Genomic DNA, 19,016 nt, shown 5'->3' on the forward strand with positions numbered 1-19,016 from the left:
AACTCAGTTTTTGTTTCTATCATTTTTTTTTTTTTTTTACTTGAGTGCTTGAATGAATCAGGATAATGTCAAGGCACAAGAGACTGAAGTCTGTACCTGCACGGAGGAGGATAACTTGGTCTTCCAGTGTCAGGTCAGAGAAGTGAGGGATCCGTTTGGCCCATTCCACCAAGGTGAAGAGTTGCTTGTCGGCTGCGTGGCAGATATTAGTGACAGGATCATTGGTCTAAGGAAGGAATGGGAAGTTCATCTCAGTCCAGCTAGTAACCAACACCTTCATTTCCAGACAGACTTGGTTTCCAAATATTAATATGAACGTTATGAACCATGAACGCACAAAGCTGCCTTATACTGAATGAAACCCTTAGTCCATCAAAGTCATCGTTGTCTACTCAGACTGGCAGCTCTCCAGGGTCTCAGGTCTCATCACCAACCGTCTGGCCATTTTTAAAACTGGAGACATGGGGGATTGAACCTGGGACCTTCTGCGTGCCAAGCAGATGCTCTACCACCGAGCCACAGCCCCTCCTGCAACATCCCCATGAAACGGTTGTTTGTGCCCTAAAGAACACCGCAAAGGATTTCAGCGGAGAGACACAGACAGAGAGGTAAAAAGCTCCCAACTGCCACCTACCGAATTGTCGGCACTCACATCACCGTAAGGTTCTGTTTTGGGTTCCACAGCCATTTCAGCTTCCAAAATCCTCTCCACGGGCATGTCTTCATTGCTGCTGCTAGTGCTGCCAGTGGATTCTACTTCATTTTCGCTCCTCTCTCTGCTCCTCTGCCTCTCCTCTTGGACAGCTGGAGCAGAGAAAAAAATGCACCATGTTTTGTCAAAGCTGACATTTGCAGTATACCACCTTGGTGCCTCCGAAGAAAACCTTTCCTTTCCTTATCCTTCCCTCCTCATCCGGCTAAGACACATCCCTTATTGTAGATTTTCTTGACATAGCCACTTGTAGATTCTCCAGCACCTCTTCCTTAAAGAAAAAGGCCTGTTTTGTCTATCCTCCATTTCACTGGAGTAGACAATGCTCCAGAAGACACAAGGGGCATTATCGTTGTGTCTGCAGGGAACAACATTTAGCAACTACCGTTTTCATCATCGGCAGATCCTTGGCTTGGAACTTCCTATATTTTTCTGGCACCTCCTGATGTTTTGTGAGTTGACCAAGTCCCCGTGGCAGCCATTTTGGTGTGGCTCTCGCTACCTCCTCAAACCCGGTTCTCCAGATTAGAGTTTGCCAGTTTTAACCATTACAGCAAACTGGCTCTTGGTGGCTTAAGCCAACCCCAATCTTTCCACTTTTACATTTCTGTTTTTCACCCATTCTCATCTGTCCTTATGTTGAAAGGAGCGGTCATCATCAACCCTTTTTAAAGCCTATTCTTTTAGTTTATCCCAGATGTTCAAAGAAATCTTGAGACGGTGACTTTTTAAAGGAAAGAAAGTAGCATGCATTTTAAGCGAGGCAAAGCAGTTCAGAAATGCCCTTCGCATTCCGCAGAGGCCAAGAGCCCCGTTTGGAAGGAGAGTTTTCGTTTCCCAGCTTGCATTTTGATCCCTCCTGCCAACAGTGGAACTCAACAATCATGTTGCCAGCATGGAAGGAAATAGGATGACCGTTTTCGGCAGCATTCTCCAATCCCAAGAACTACAGGTGAATTTGCTTTCAAGCAGCATGAGATCTGTTCCTTCAGTGCAGTGCTAGATCAAAAAGGGCAGCAATTCTAAGTCGTTGTTTGTCTGGGGAATAGTACAGTGCCCTGACCCAGACAGCCCAGGCTAGCCTGCTCTTGTCAGATCTTGGAAGCTAAGCAGGGCCAACCCTGGCAAGTACTTGGATAGGAGGCTTCCAAAGGAATACCAGCAGTCGGGAGGCAGAGCCAGGCTGTATCAAGCCATTTCTCTGAATGTCCTCTATGCCCCTGTAAGGGTCACCAGAAGTCACCATGACTTCCAGGCATGCATGCACGCACACACACAATACACCCCCCCAAGAAGTGACTGGTACAACCAACGATGGATGCATGTACCAGGGGTGGAATTCCAGCAGCAGCTCCTTTGTATATTAAGCCACACACCTCTAATGTAGTCAGTCCTCCAAGATCTTACAAAAAAGAGTCTTGTAAGTAGGACTGCCAACGCCCCACCCCCACCCCGGTTCAGGCAGGGAATCTCCTGCTCGGGAGGTTCTCAACCCGCCGGCCCACATCAGGCCGGCAGGGGGAACCTCCCCCTGCAATGATGTCACCCAGAAGTGATGTCATCAAAATGGCGGTGCCCATGCGGAACTGCTCTAGGCATTTCCAGGAAAACTCTATGGTTTTCCCAGACAATCTAGCCATTTGGGAGGTTAAAACTCTATGGTACTTTTGCACCTAGAGTTTTAACCTCCCAAATGGCTAGAGCATCCAGGAAAACCATAGAGTTTTCCCGGAAACGCCTAGAGTGATCCCGCACGGGCACCGCCATTTTGATGACGTCAGTTCCGGGTGACGTTAGTCGTCTCACTCGTGCACGTCGTGTGCGAACCGGGGGGTGAAAAGGACTTGGCAACCCCACTTGTAAGCTCTTGGAGGATTGGCTACACCAGGGGGTATGGCCTAATATGCAAAGGAGCTCCTGCTATAATTCCGCCTCTGCATATACCTCCCCACAGACACATACCTTCTCTCTTCATGCCCATCGCTAAGCATTTCTGATAGCGGCAATATTGGCAACGGTTCCGCTGACGCTTGTCAATCAGGCAGTCTTTGTTATCACGGCAAGTGTAGATAAGGTCCTTCCTGATTGTCCGCTTGAAAAAGCCTTTGCATCCTTCACAGCTGTACACCCCATAATGCTTTCCTAGTAGCAAGACAGCAGCACGTATCAATGGATGTCTGATTTGGAGACAGAAGCAAACAGGAATTGGGATGGAGGTAGGGCCTTTTCGATCGCAGCTCCACACTGGTGGAACCAACTACCAGATGAGGTGCAGGCCCTGCGGAGTCTTGTTCAATTCTGTAGGGCCTGCAAGACTACTCTCTTTCAGCTGGCCTTCTCTTAATGTGGATCCTAGTCTATTATATATGGTCATCATAAATTATAAGAGGAGAACATCTAGAATATGGCACCTGAAAATGTTAGAATTTAATTAATTGATGGTTTTAATTATAATGTTTTTTAATATAATAGCAAATATTGTGAATTGTATATTGTATGATATAATGTTTTATTATTGTAACCTTGTATTTATGCCATATTTTGTGAGCAGCCCTGAGCCTGCTGCGGCGGGAAGGGCAGGATATAAATAAAATATTATTATTATTATTATTATTATTAGGGTTACCAGGTGCTCCCTGACCACTGGCAGGGGATGGGGGGCTAATGTTGCTAGAACCAGGTTGGAAAACTCCTGGGGATTTGGGGATGGAGCCTGTAGAGGACAGAAATCTCAGTGCCACGGAGTCCACCCTCCAAAACACCCATTTTCTCCAGGGAAACTAGGATTGCCAAGTCCCCCACGGCCTCTGGCAGGAGACTTTTTCGTGCTTCCAGGAAAACTCTTTGGTTTTTCTGAATGCTCTATCAATCTGAGATGGATAAATAGAAGATAGGTGATATTTAGATAGATTACATCATGGCTTTTTTGAGCAGGAATGCACAGGAACACAGTTCTGGCTGGTTTGGCATCCAGGGGTGTGCTCTGATATGCAAATGATTTCCTGCTGTGCTTTTTCTACAAAAAAGCCCTGTGTGAAACAATGCTGATGTCAGAGGGTGTGGCCTGGATTAGATAGAAGAAGAAGAAGATATTGGATTTATATCCCGCCGTCCACTCCGAAGAGTCTCAGAGCGGCTCACAATCTCCTTTCCCTTCCTCCCCCACAACAGACACCTTGTGAGGTGGGTGGGGCTGGAGAGGGCTCTCACAGCAGCTGCCCTTTCAAGGACAACCTCTGCCAGAGCTATGGCTGACCCAAGGCCATGCCAGCAAGTGCAAGTGGAGGAGTGGGGAATCAAACCCAGTTCTCCCAGATAAGAGTCCGCACACTTAACCACTACACCAAACTGGCACCAAACTAGATAGAAGATAGGTCATACTTAGATTATATAAGAAAGATAAATTAGACAGACAGACAGATATTGAAATATTTTACTACATTAATGGTTTCTGCTTTGGGGACCTTGAACTGGATGGAAAAGTGTCATAGAAATGCGATATATTAAAACAACCTTAATATGAACTCCAAGTGAACATCCCGTATAGAGGCCTCTAGGCTAGAACCATGGCCATTAGCCTAACCTACCTATTTGTGAGGTTAAAACAGACAAGGGAGAACTACGCAAGCCACTGTGGGTTTTCACTGGAGGGAAACGTGGTATAAATGAAGAACATAAATATGAATAAATAAATAAAATTTATAAACCACCAGTTCCTTAAAACCGTTAAATGTAAGGAAATGCCTCTAGGTGTAATGTCTCTAGATGTTTAAAATAGAGAGCTTGAGAGAAAATGGTCTTCTGCTATTAAGATTTTCAGGTGATCCAGTTTCAGGACTAGGTAACATTAAAGTGGCCAACACCATATTATGTTGTTGTGAAGGATTTCCGGAACTGTAAGGAATCCAGTGAGCGTTGAGGAGAGGACAATACTTCAATGAAGCCATGCATATAATAGCAGCAGTGGCTGGAAAGTGCTCCACAGAGCGAGTGTGGGAAAAGAGTAAGGAATGTATATGGAATAAGGTATACTGCAAGCATGGTAAAGATGGAAAAATCTTCATGTTTCCTAGGGCAGCATTTGCCGTTTAAAAGTTTCTCTTTGCAGACAATAGTGAAAGTTGCGTTGGTACCTGACGACCTGTCCCCGCAAATTGCACAGATGTGCTTGGTCAAGGATCCAGGGCTTGTGGATGTGTAACTCATGGTTCCCATTCCTGGCATGTTCGGCAGAGGTTTCACATCCTCAGAGCTGCTGACATTATTCATGACGTTGAGCTAAAGACAGGAAAGGGAGAAGGGCAGGGTGAGGACAACACAGCTTAGTGCAGATGTTACAACTCTACCCCCAAACATTTTGTATTGAGTACAAGGCTCTCATCCTGTTTTCTTCTGCAAATGCAGATATTCACTATTTTTATATATGCATGTATTTATACTTCACTTTCTTCCTCAATGAGGACCCAGAGCAGCTTAGAGTATAAAAACTACAGTAGAGACAAAGACGAAAAGGGAAGGAGGACTCTTGAATACAGGGCAGGGCACCTTCATGGCTAGCTGATCAGCTCCTTCAGGCTAAGAGTCAAAGTTCAGCCCAGCAGCACTCAAACCTGTCACAGAAAGTATAAGCTGGGGGCATAAAGCAGTGGTCATTGTGGAGTGAGACGGGAGACAGTAGCTGTGAATTTCCTGCTTTGTGCAGAGGGCTGGAGTAGATGACCCTTGAGGTACCTACCTTCCATCTGCCAAGTTTTACTGAACTTTGATTGGTTGCTCATTTGTCACTTGCTGCGATTTGATCACTCTTTCCTTATCACTACCCTTCCAGGAAGCCCCACCAAACAATGGGCACATCCACAAACCTATTGCCCTTTCACCACACCCCCTCCAGCCTACAAATAGTAGCTCTCCAGCAGCCCTGGCCTCACTCAATGCACAGCAGCCAAGAAGGTCAGAGCGCCTGCTCCGGCTGCAACGCCACTGAGGATGTTCTCCGCAGCTGAGAACGAAACGTCTGGAAGGAAAACTTTCTCCAGTAGAACACGGCACTTGATCCCGAAAGATTCTACAAACCCTGATCACTCTTTGTTGACTTTGAGCTTCATTTACTGCTCTAGATCTTTCCACTCTCCTAAGCACACTTACTTTAGATCAGGCTGCCCCCGGCTCCCATTGCCCACCGCTGCTACAGGTGGCAATGGGAGAAAACCAGTAGTGTTGTATGCAACACTGTGTCACGTCCAGTAAAAACCAGGAAGTGACATAAGGTCGTTTTAGGAATAATCAAAAACTCTATGGTAAAACCATAGAGTTTCTGATGATTCCTAGAGCTACCTTATGCCACTTGCAGGTTTTACTCAAAATTGATGTAACATTGCTGCCAACATCATGCCCACCCCCATTTCTCTGCGCACAACCCTCTTGCCAGTTGCCAGGTATAGCCTGGCAACCTTACTTGGAAGTAAGTGAACTCAATTGCATGCATAGAATCAGGTTGGAGAAACAACTTCCCCTTCCAGTTTGGTGTAGTAGTTAAATGCCAGTTTGGTGTAGTGGTTAAGTGCGTGGTCTCTTATCTGGGAGAACCTGGTTTGATTCCCTACTCCTCCACCTGCAGCTGCTGGAATGGCCTTGGGTCAGCCATAGCTCTCACAGAGCTGTCATTGAAAGAGCAGCTTCTGGCAGAGCTCTCCCAGCCCCACCTACCTCACAAGGTGTCTGCTGTGGGGGATGAAGGTAAAGGAGATTGTAGACCACTTTGTGACTCTGAGATTCAGAGTGAAGGGTGGGCTATAAAACCAATATCATTATTATTTTCTTGTTGTTGTTGTTGTTGTTCTTCTTCTTCTTCTTCTTCCCTCTTTTCTGAGTGTTCAAAGTTGAGGATGGAGAACTGTTGTCTCCTTAAATATCTTTGGAGTCTGGCTCCTGCACTTAAAGCTCTGATGTATTCTATTTGGGACAGCTGCTCAAACCCAAATCCATTAGTGGACTGCCTGCAAACCCCCAAGGACCATCTGCCTCATCCCATTAAGCAGGAAAGCAAGTGAAGCGCACATCTTCAAGCTACCCAACATGACAGCCTGGCACTGAAAAGGCCATTTTGCAATATATTATGAGGCTGGACAACGACAAGGCAAGAAGTGTGGAGAATTCTATTTCTGGTGTGCACCAGAAGATCGGCTGCAGCCATGCAATCCCACAGCTCTCCAAAAACATTATTTAGATTCTTGTTTTGTGGGGATGAAATGTGGAGAAACCCACCTTAGCTGCCCTGAGCACTTTGGAAGGGGAGGAGGACAAAAATGGACAGACTGAATGAAATACACCTGTGACCTGACAGTTTTGATACTTTGGTGGGACTCCAGTGGGGTGAACACACCAGATATGTAGCTGGTGGAGACAGGGAGGGGGGGGGAAAGTGTTGTGAAATGTGAGGGGGAGAAACTTGAGGGGTGGAATTATGTAGTAGTTGCTCTCCTGGTTTAGAATATTGCTATGCTGCCTCTCAGAGGTGGCTTACAATTAAAAACCACAATATAAAAACACAACACACTGGACATGAGCAGCAGAAAAACTATCCATAGAACAAGTGCAGACCATTTAATAGGTGATAACATAAAACCCCTAGTGAAAAGTCTGGGGGAAAGGTTGTATTTTATCGTAGTGGCCAACGTTATCTGTGGGGCTTTCTCCTCTGAGTGAACATTACACTACTTAGACACACATCTACTGGTGATCCCCAGCCCCAAACATGCCTGACTGTCCTCAAGTAGGCCCAGGACTTTCTCAGTCATGGCCCCAACCTGATGGAACTCTCTGCCAAATCCCACCAGGGCCCTGCAGAGATGTTCCGCCAGCCTTTTGGTTGATAGCAATGGTTTTTATTCTGGCTGGCACCCTCCCTTTGCTCTTCATTCTATTCCAGGGGTGGCCAACGGTAGCTCTCCAGATGTTTTTGCCTACAACTCCCATCAGGCCCAGCCATTGGCCATGCTTGCTGGGGCTGATGGGAGTTGTTATGTCTTGAAACCTAAGCTGATGTGCCGCATGGCGATCGATACAGAAGCGACCCCACGGGTCCCCGGATGTAGCTCGCCAGACGCCCCGCCCATCAAGATCTGTGGCGGGAAGTTTGACTGACCAGGATTGGACTGGTCAGACTGGGGGGCAGTTCCGGGAAATGTATATAAGCGGGACCTGGCCTGCGTGTTCCCTCTCTTGTAATGTACCACTGAATAAAGCATGTTGCCTTCAAACCGTCTCGCAACTCAGTACATTACAGGAGTTGTAGGCAAAAAACATCTGGAGAGCTACCGTTGGCCACCCCATATTGTCTCTCTTCCCCCACACCCTCAAAGTGGTCACAGTCTAGAACTGGAAGGAAGCTGTAAGCTTTGCCACTTGATTTCTTCTTAGATTGCTGTTTTAATACTATCATGTATATTTTGTAATTTTAATGTATATCACCCAGAGCCAGAGCTTTGTCTTAACAGGAATGCACAGGAATGCAGTTCCGGCTGGCTTGGCATCAGAGGGTGTGGCCTGATATGCAAATGAGTTTCTGCTGGGCTTTTTTCTACAATAAAAGCCCTGTGTGAAACAATGGTGACAATGGTGACATCGGGGGGTGGCCTAATATGCAAATAAGTTCTTGCTGGGCTTTTTTGAAGAAAAAAGTAGATGCTAGATGATATCAAGTAAATATAAAGTAGATGCTAGATGAGCCTCAAGGTGGGAGGGTGTTCCAAAGGTGAGGTGCCGCCACAGAAAAGGCCCTGTCTCTTGTTGCCAACTTCCTTACCTCTGAAAGTGGGAGTACAAAGAACAGGACTCGAAAGCCAGATTTTAATTGATAGACTGGATAGTATGGAATGAGATGGTCTTATTTGGGTAGATTAGGGTCGTCAACTGTGGATTTATACTCTGGAGGACCCTTGGGTGTTCAGATGAGTTGGAGCATTTTGGTGCAGTTAAACAAGTGGTAGGATGTTGATTTCATTTGGTTTGGTAAGAGAAGAGGGTTAACATGGGAAAAAAACAAACCAACAGCTTCCTTTGTAGGCAACTGAGGAAGCAGTTTCCTCCGCCAAGAATGGTCAAAGATGCCCAAGGAGGGTAGTGGTTGGCATCCTGTTCTTGCAGTGCCACCAACCCATGGCAAAGGAGTAGATGACACAGAGCAGGTTGGGATAGCAGCCAGGTTTTGGCTGGAGAGAGGGCAAAGGTAGAGACCCCAGCCTTTGTGGAGGCAAACTGAGAGGTGAATGATCATCTGAGAAAGCCATACATTGAGTAATTAAATAAATAAATTCTGCAAATTTTTTAGGTTTAAAAGAAGCAGAGAGAGAGAGAGAGAAAGTGTGGAAAGGACAGGCAGGAATGGCATTATGAGCTGGTAGTTACACAGGTAGTTATCATATGGAAACAAAAAGAAAAGCACACAAATCAGCTAGCTGAAACGGGGGAAAGTCTTCCAGGTAGAATCATCTCTGGTTTCACAAATTAAGCATCCTAGAATCATAGAGCTCCAGGATAATTAAAACAGACCATCATTCCACATCTTTTCCATCTTTACTGCTCTGATTAACTCATTGCAACTTAAGTCTAAACTCTTGCCTCCAATAGTAAGTAGCAAAGCTTTTCCATATCTGGGATGGAACCAGAAAGTCAACAACTATACAAAATAAAATGTGCAAGAACATAACCCATTTAAAAAAGAAAACTCAGACATGTTCAAAAAGATACCTAACTGTGAATGCAAAGCAGCTGGTCACGAAATACTAATACCAAATCACCTTACAGAACTGTGTCAAGTGCTGCATAATTCCCATCAATGATCACCTCTATAATGTCATCAAACAAAATTTATTAATTAAGTGAAGATGTTACAGTTTCAAGATGGTGTCTTGGTGAGACTGAGGCCCCCAGGCTCAGGCATACAATTATAACCTTCGATATTATAATTTTTATTAATTTTAACTACAAAAAGAAAAAGCATAAGCACAAGTACAGAAACATCAAGAGGGAGGGGAAAATACAGAGTGGGAGATCAGAAACAGAGAAAGCTGCAAATATATCAGTTACATTTTTTTTTTCCCCCAAGTTAAACATTTTTATTGAGGTATAAAAGTAGCTTACAATCCATAACACAAGAAGTTTACCGTGAAAATTAACAGAGATAACGTCGTAAGCTTAATAGACAAAATACAGAGCAAAAACAACAACATTTAAAAAACAAAATAAACAAAATACAAACAGAAGGTAATAATAATTATAGTTGTTATAACACAGTATTTAAACATAAAATAAGATCAGGGAAAGGAAAAAGGAAGATATAATACCCTTTAAGTAACTTGAAATTAACTTGTTAAAAAACAAATTTTATAACAACAGGAAATCCTTATACATTTTATTTTTAGAATAAGAGTTAGCATAAAATGGATCGGTGTCAAGCTTTTCCAGAATGGGAAGCCAAATTGCCAGATATTTAGCGTAGGCTTGGTATGGATCTTTGTGGTCTATGGCTGCCTGAATTTTATCCATTACAATGTGTTCCCAGACCTTAAGTAGCCAGTTGTCAAGTGTCAAATTCGATGTGTTTTTCCAGGACTGCGCGATCGTGGTTTTAGCCGCTGTCAGGAGTTTAACTATCAAGGATTTTTTAGAAGGTGAGAGACGGGTATCAGACCAATGATTAAGAAGTATCCTTGATGGGTCATCTGGGATCAGGACTCCAACTAGGGAGGAGAGATGGGCACAAATTGAGGTCCAGAATGATCTGATTTTAGGGCAGTCCCACCAACAGTGAAAATAAGAGGCTTTGAGCCCACAGTTTCTCCAGCAGTCTGAAGAGCCTAACTGGGTCATATGGGAGAACTGGTTAGGAGTAAGGTACCAACGTGCAATCAATTTAAAGTTTTGTTGAGATATATTTATAATAGTAGATTGTAGGGCATCACTAGCCCATATAGAATCCCATTGGTCGGGGGAAAGGGTGATGCCACAGTCTTTATGCCATTGAGTGGTGTAAGAGGGTAAGGTTGCTTCAAGTTTGGACAATAGGATTCGATACAGCCGTGAAATGAGACTTTTAGGCGTTCTCTCTTCGTGAAAATGAAGAACCAGATATTCGTAGTCAGATGAAGGGCGAGAAAATGAAGAAATCACATTGGGGTCCTGAAGAAAGTGCCTGATTTGAAAGTATTCAAACCAAGGTGCTGGCTTGGTCAAAACTTGGTCTAGGTCATTTTTAGGTAGAAGTTGTTTAGAAGATGAAAGAAGATTAAAGAAAAAAACTTTTGAGGAGTCTCTCCAGACCTTGAAAGAGAAGGGTAGTTGAGCAGGGAGGAAATATTTTTGTCCTACAAAGGATGAGATGGTAGAGAGACCTGGAGCTAGAAAATAACGCTCCGAATCCCATACTGACAAGAGCGCCCTGAGGAATGGGTTCATAAATTGCCACGGTGGGCGTTCATTTTTCTTAAGCCATAGTAGTTCGTAGTATTTCAGTGGGGTAAAGTGAGCTTCCTCTATGGGCGTCCATGGCGGTGGGGGATGTTGGTACAGTATTTTGGTCATCTGGGATAAAATAGTAGCTTTATAATACTTTGCAATGTCGGGAACTGCTAGGCCACCTTTTTGTCTTGATCGACATAAAGTTGAAACTTTGATTCTAGGCTTTTTATATTTCCAGATAAAGGAGGTCAGTATTTGTTGCCAGGATTTTAAGATAGGCTGAGAGATCTCAATAGGAAGAGCCCGAAAGAGATATAAAAACTTGGGGAAAATGAAAGATTTAATTATATGGATTCTTTCCATCCAGGATAATTGCAACTTATCCCATTGCTTTAGCGTGGTAGTAATCTCAGAAGCCGTGGCCGTGTAGTTAGTTTTTAATAGGCCAGCTATGTTTAAGGGAATTTTCAGCCCCAAATAGGACCAATAATCAGAGACCCAATGGAAGGGGTAGTTTGCAATTATGTCTTTTTTAGAAGTATCGGAGATTTTAATTGGGTAGAGAATTGATTTTGAGTGGTTAACTGTAAGACCTGAAAGTTTACTGTAATCAGACAGGAGAGAGGAAACAGCTTTAATAGACTGTAGTGGATTTGTAATATATAAGACTATATCATCGGCAAATAAACTTATTTTGAAAGTAGAATTTTGGACAGTGATACCAGAAAACTCTGAAGAAAGCCGTATCAAATTTGCAAAGGGCTCTATGACCATGGCGAATAACAGTGGTGATAGGGGGCACCCTTGACGAGTTCCTCTTTCTAGGATAAGTGAAGGGGACTGTTGGCCATTAATTTGTATAAACGCCGATGGACAGGAATACAAAGAATCTATAACCGTTCTGAACCTAGGTCCGAAACCCATATGATATAAGACTTTTTTAAGAAAGAGAGGTTCTACACTATCAAAGGCCTTCTCTATATCTAAAGCAAGAATGCAAGAGTCGTATGGCTGAAAAGTGCAATATTGAATTAGGTTAATTGTTTGTCTAGTATTGTCTGTGATATCGCGATTCGGAATAAAGCCTGATTGGTTGGTGTGAATATAGAGCCCTATGATTGTGTTCAATCTAGCAGTCAAAATGGAAGTAAATATTTTATAATCGTTATTTAGTAAAGAAATGGGGCGGTAAGATTTAACATTTAATGGGTCTTTGTCTTTTTTGGGAATCATAACTATTTTCGCCTGGGACCAGGAGGGAGGCATACAGCCGGAGTCCAGAATGAAATTGCAAACAGTGGTAAGGTGAGGTACCAGGGAAAGATTGAATTTTTTGTAAAATTCTGAAGGTAGTCCATCTCTACCTGGGGTTTTATTGATTTTAGAGGCCTTAATGGCGTCAACAACTTCAAGAGAAGAAATCGGAGAATCTAGAAAGGCTTGGTGTTCGTGGGAGAGTTGGGTAAGGATCTTCTGGTTTTGAAAAAAGTGGTCTATTAGGTGAGAAGGAGGATTGGACGAGGTGTATAGCTGTTGAAAAAACTGATGGAAAGTGTCCAAGATTTTTTTGTTTGATGAGTGTATTTTGCCAGAGTTGTCTCTAAGACATTTAATCTGTCTCTCACCTAACTCTTTCCTGAGTTTCCATGAGAGTAGTTTCAACGAACGGGGGTGGTTATACCAGTATTTTTGTTTCACGAATAGTAGATTTTTTCGAATATTGGATGTTTCCAATAAGTCTAGTTTCTGTCTTTCGAGAACAAGTTTTTGGTAAACTTTATTAGAGCAGGTTTGCTTGTGTTTTTGTTCCAAGTGTTTAATATTGTCTAAAATGAGTTGTTTCAGTTCTAATTTTCTTTTTTTGTAGGCCGAATGCAGGGAAATACACTTGCCTCGCAGAACAGCTTTCATTGCGTCCCACACAATTTCTTTAGAAACCCCACAATCCAGATTGTTTTTAAAATAGAGATTGATCTCTTGCTCTAATTGTGTACAAAATTCTTGGTTCAGAAGGAGTGATTTATTTAATGTCCAATTGAATAAAGGCCTGTCCTGAGAACCAACATGCAGTGTGCACTCCAACCAAGCGTGGTCGGAAAGTGTCCTAAGGCCAATATTGGAGTGAGAAACTTGGTTCAATAAGGAGGGAGAAATAAGAAAATAATCAATCCTTGTAAAGGTATTGTGTAGTGCCGAAAAGTAGGTGTAGTCCTTAACCCCCGGGTTATGCAATCTCCAAACGTCACATAGGTTAAAATTATGAAGGACAGATTGCATAGGTGCTGGGAGAGAAGTCGGGGGAGAGTGTGGCTTAAATGATCTGTCCCACTTGGGGTCTATGATTTGGTTAAAGTCCCCCCCTATAATGACTGCCCCTTCTTGGAAAAGGGCAAGTTTAGAAAGCGTATCTTTTATAAAGGTAATTTGTGAGGAATTGGGAGCATATAGAGAAACCAAAGTGAAAGGAGAGTCATTGAGTGTACCTTTTATAAAGATATAACGTCCTTGGGGATCGACTTCTTGAGCTGACAAAACGAATCGGGTATTTTTTGAAAGTAGGATGGCGACTCCGCGTGATTTAGAAGAACCGGGAGCTACATACTGTGTATGGAACCATTTAGATCGAAGTATGGTGGAGCTTGCCGACCTAATGTGAGTTTCTTGTAGAAAAAGAAGATCAGGTTGTAATTTGGTCAAAGCAGAAGAAAGCCGCTTGGCTTTAATAATGTTGTTGAGACCTCTACAGTTAAGAGAAATTAGCTTTAAGTCAGACATAATTTAGGTACATTAAAGTAAAAAAAAACATTGTTAAAATCCATATAACGCCTGCAGAACCCGGACTGGGGCTCAGTATAACAATGATGAAAAAAAAAAATAGAATAAACAGGTGACAATGACCAGATTTCCCTTGTTCTCAAAACACAGAATAAACAAAGAGAGAACATTGGGGTGGGAGTACCAGGATTGGTGACCTGGCTGCCAAAGTCTAGGTTCACAACAACAACCATATTTGTCTGAACCAAATTGAACAAACACAAAACACTTTTCAGTATAAATGTAAAAATTTCCAAAAACCTAAACACCGCTAAAGGGATCCACTGAGTTCGAGGGTCGTGGCCAGAATATACCAGGACATACCAGTGCTGGTCAAAAGGCACCGTCTGAAGAGGGCCATAAATAAACACCAGTAAAAGGTACCTTTTCCCTTTGAAAAAACAAATCAACAATATTAACAACATACATCTTACCAAACTGTTCATTGTTTCCTACCAGGAAACAATGCAACTTTACTCAGTATATAAGAAATATACAATCTAATATGAAGGGAGCAAAAGGAAGGAACATCCCGGCTGTTTCCTTAACAATGTGACATAATAAGAGGAAAGAAAAACCCCGCTCCCTTAAACCAGAACAAGATGGCATGGGCAGTGCAAATACGACTGTTCAGTAGCAGGAGATGGAAGTAACAGGAGGTGAACTGAACGTCCATGAAGAAGTCAGCGTCGTCTTCTTGGCTTGAAAGAAAATGGTGGGTTAGTTGAACGAGATGAAGTAGCCCCACCTGAGTCAGGAGATGAAGGAGAGTCAATGTTTAGTTGTTTAAGGAGATCACAGCCGGAGGTGAAGTCAGAAGCTGTTAGCCGAAGGCCCTGGTGAACAACCAGTATCTGGATAGGAGAAGCCCAGCGAAAGCGTATTTTGTGTTCAAATAGTGAATTTAGAATCGGCTTCATTTCTTTCCTATGCTGCAGGGTTTCTGGTGAAAGATCAGCTAGAACCAAGATCTTTTTGCCCTTGTAGAGTAGACCCTCTTCAGATCGGGCTCTCTGTAAAATCAGGGTTCTGGTCCTAGAGTCTGGAACCGTGGCAAGTATGTCTCTTGAAAAGTCTTTTGACTTGGGCTGTAATGCCCCCAGACGGTAGGCAGAATCAATAAGAGGGGCGACTCCATCTTGGAGGTGGAGGGCTGAAGCAAGCCACGAGGCTAAGAAGGTTTTTACCTCCTGATTCTCTTCCGCCTGTTCTGGCAGGCATCTAAATTTCAGGTTGGCAGCCCTTAATCTGTTATCCAGGTAAAGCACCTTCTCATGGAGCCATAAGTCTGAGCTTTGCAGGGCTTGTACAGCCTCGTGGGCCACCGTAGCCATTTCCAGCGCTGAGTCTGCAGTTTGAGTGACTGCTGAAAGTGTTTCATTAATTTTTTTTAGTTCTAATTGCAAGGGGGTAATAGCTTTGCTGATCTTCTCCCCCATTGTGACCCCTATTGAGACCTCCAAGCGTGAAATCGCCTCTTGAAATGTTTGGGTCGTTAATAGAGAGCCCTCTTCCTGAGCAGGGCCGGGGGAAGGGCTGGACGTCATTTCAGAGAGAGGTAAGGGCCCGGGGCTCGTTAGAAGAAAGTTTAATACCTGCTGCGTCGGTGTGGCTTTCGCAGGAGTTTTCTTGGCTGCCTTGGTGTTCCCTGCAGTTCGTTTGCCCATGCCAGGTGAAAGAAATGGTTGGGAACGGGAGCGGGAGAAGCAGGAAGGGACTGTGAGCCGGGAGCCACTGCTTCAAGCGTCCGCCATCTTCCGCGTCGCCGCCTCCCTTCTACATTTTTACTCAAAACAAAATACCTACTCCTTTCTACCGGCAAGTATTGAGTTTTCCCCTTATATTCTACTGTCTTCATTTTCCATTGTACACTTTTTATTAAACTATTACCGTACTTAAAATACAAGTCTGAGCTATTCTTCTTCAGCAAACATAGATATAAAAAAAAATCACCGAGGTCTCAACACAGAACTAACTGGATAAGCTTAACCATATTAAAGATACAAACTGACTTTTATTTTAACAATGTCATCATTTAGATAGGCATAAAAAACAAATATTTCCTTATCCTTCTAACTTACATATGTCAAATGGATAGAGAAAAAGATCAAATTTAAAATAACGTAAAAAGTGGAGAGATAAGAAAGAAAAATGGTAAACAAGGAGCATATTGAGTTATTCTGTGGAGTAAAATGGCATCACAAAGCAAAATGTTTCATAAAAAAGATACAATGGATATCATATTTTCTCTAAAGCAGAACCTTAATTTATTAACAGGGTTGATAAAAAAAGCAAATGGGAGCTTTTATGTTGAAAGCTAGTGAAAACTTAAATCTACATGGGCAAAGTGACAAGAGATCTTCGTGATGTCTGTGGAGTTGGAAATTGAAAAAGATCTGTTGGGAAACGAAAAGAAGAAAACTAAAATGGAACCTTATGGAGCAGTTACTAAGAAGAACCGGAAGTTAAGGCTGTTTTAAGTTTTTTTGAGAGGATCTAATGGCGTGGGATTTTTACTACCGTTACTGAGAGGGGTGCTTGCATTAAGGAGAGAGGATGCACATTTCATCAAAAAAATCAAAACATGGAAAACTTTCAGGAAGAAGGGATTTTAAATTGCTTTCCCTCTCTAGATAACTGGATAATATGGAACTCTCAGCAAGATATGTGGTTTTAAAAGGCAACATGAGATCTTTGGGACATAATAACTTTGTTCCTCTCTGATTAATATGGACATAAGAGCTAAAGGATTGAAAAGTTCTGAAAAGAAATTTAGATAAACAGTTAACTTGGATTAATTTTTAAGAAGACAGACAACACAATTATTTTGTAATCTGGTAGATCTGCTCTTAATATGTTTGTTTGGAGAAATTACAATAATAACCTTCATTATTTCCAGTGGAGGGAAGGCATTTAAAAGGTGTGCGGTCCCTTTAAATGTGATGCCCAGAACTCCCTTAGGAGTTCAATTATGCTTGTCACAACCTTGATCCTGGCTCCACTCCCACATCTCCTGGCTCCACCCCCAAACTTGTAGGGTGTTTTGAGGAGAGGTACCAGATGCTATGCTGAAAATTTGGTGCACCTACCTGGAGAAGATCCTGATGCTAGGAAAGACAGAAGGCAAAAGAAGAAGGGGATGGCAAAAGATGAGATGGCTGGACAGTGTTACTGAAGTAACAAACACAAATTTGAGCAGACTTCGGAGGATGGTGGAAGACAGGAGGGCCTGGCGTGACTTTGTCCATGGGGTCGCAAAGAGTCGGACTCGACTGTGCGACTGAACAACAACAAACCTCATAAAGCAGCCTCTCCAGAGCCCCAGATACCCACAGATCATTTCTTCATTACATTCTATGGGAATCGGTCTCCATAGGGAATAATGGAGTGCCCAGCAAACATTCCCCCCCCCCCGCTTTCTGTTGACCCTGAAATGGAAAGAGGGACTCCAAACTGGGGGATCCCCTGCCCCCACCTGGGGATTGGCAACCCTATAATCTTGGGTCCAGACCATTACAAGTTTGAAGCACTAGGTACCTTTTTTCTCTACCAATGAAGCATCCCCCCCTCCTCCCTTTTTTGTTATCAGCTCTGGCTGAAGCAAAGTCTCTGAGCTCTGAGCTTCAACTCCTAACAAGTACCACGCTTTCAGGGTGAGAAAGTTACTTGTACAAGGTTACAACCGTAATACAGTTGATAACCAAGCAAGCAGGTTAAATATAGCAAATCCTTTCTACAGCACTGGTCTGAACCCAAAATGGATGTGCTCACGGCAAGAAGCGTTCCTGACGTACTGACCCATCAAGAAGGATATGAGCTGGTACCTACCTGAGGGCTAGAATGGGCAGTGAAATGAATGCCTGGTGGCGAAGACAAAGGAACGGGCTGTGATCCAATAGACGATGTGATGACTCTGTAGGGAGAGACCAAGGGATGGCCAGAGTTCATTGGGGACGAGATTGTCCTCGAAGCACAGAGAGGAGACTCAAGGGAGTTGGGCTGACCATCTATGGAGTGCCCTGTGGGAGGGGCTTGTGCCAGATTTGCAGGAGCTGAACCGGTGTGAACTGGGGGATCTGTAAAGGAAAGAAGGAAAGCGACTGAGCAGAGCAGGAACAAGCAGGAACATCTTTGTCTTCATGCCCTCACCAGTTCTTTCAATACTGCAAAAGCAAGAGGTGGCTCTGAAGGATTTTGCTTCCTTGGGATGAGAAAGCATATTAAATTCTAGGGTGCCTTCAATTTATGTGCAAATATACAAGCAGAGCATCCTGGAGGTAAGCAGGCAGTACAACTAATAATCCCACATTAAATTCCCAGTGAGCGACAGTCGCACCCAGTTCCTACCAACTCTGGCTAAACCTCACAGCTTTTATCATCTGTGCACATCTGAACTCAATACCTTAAAGTGCTTTTAGTTGTCTCTCTAGGGTGTTTCCTGGTGCTATACAATGCAGCCACTGAGGCAGCAGTTTGAAGACAGATGGATGGGGGGAGATGTTTCTTAACTACCCCACCTCCCCCGTGCAATTTTTTCTTCTGAAAATTGGCCACCAATGCAATGTTTACAGTTCTGAGGCTAGGAAACAGATATAGAAACTTGGGTAGCACATTATGGTAAAGAAGTCTTTCAAAAAGAGACATGAAATTGCACGTAACATGGAAAGTTGTGGTTTCTAAAATCTCAGTTGGACAGAATTATAGATAGGGCTTTCTTTGTAGAAAAAGCCCAGCAGGAACCTATTTGCATGTTAGGCCACGCCCCCTGATAGCCCCATTGTTTCACACAGGGCTTTTTTGTTGAGGAGGCCCAGCAGGAACTCATTTGCATATTAGGCCACACACCCTGATGCCAAGCCAGCTGGAACTGAATTCCTGTGCATTCTTGTTCAAAAAAAGCCCTGGTTATAATGATGTTCGTTATAACTGACAACCAAATTCATAAAAACATGGTATACAAGCGGAAGACCTGTGCATTAGTGTTGTTTGTGCAATGATTTGTCTATGCCATTTCCAACTTCATTCTGCTGCA

At 43.4% G+C, this 19,016-nt stretch overlaps 2 protein-coding genes across 2 annotated transcripts in view; one reads left to right on the top strand and one right to left on the bottom strand.

The window, feature by feature from the left end:
* PBX1 (PBX homeobox 1) overlaps window positions 1-19,016 on the top strand; it is a 696,336-nt gene that overhangs the window by 601,732 nt on the left and 75,588 nt on the right. The window lies entirely within an intron of this gene.
* RXRG (retinoid X receptor gamma) overlaps window positions 1-19,016 on the bottom strand; it is a 55,928-nt gene that overhangs the window by 11,426 nt on the left and 25,486 nt on the right. The window contains exons 2-6 of the mRNA XM_060232598.1: window positions 17,813-18,060; window positions 4,846-4,990; window positions 2,675-2,854; window positions 635-804; window positions 97-226 (exon numbers count right to left, since the gene is read on the bottom strand). Coding sequence (XP_060088581.1) covers window positions 97-226; window positions 635-804; window positions 2,675-2,854; window positions 4,846-4,990; window positions 17,813-18,060 — 873 coding nt within the window. The remainder of the gene's footprint in view (window positions 1-96; window positions 227-634; window positions 805-2,674; window positions 2,855-4,845; window positions 4,991-17,812; window positions 18,061-19,016) is intronic.

Source organism: Heteronotia binoei, chromosome 2, assembly GCF_032191835.1.
Source record: "Heteronotia binoei isolate CCM8104 ecotype False Entrance Well chromosome 2, APGP_CSIRO_Hbin_v1, whole genome shotgun sequence".
In the NCBI taxonomy this organism is placed as follows: Eukaryota; Metazoa; Chordata; class Lepidosauria; order Squamata; family Gekkonidae; genus Heteronotia; species Heteronotia binoei.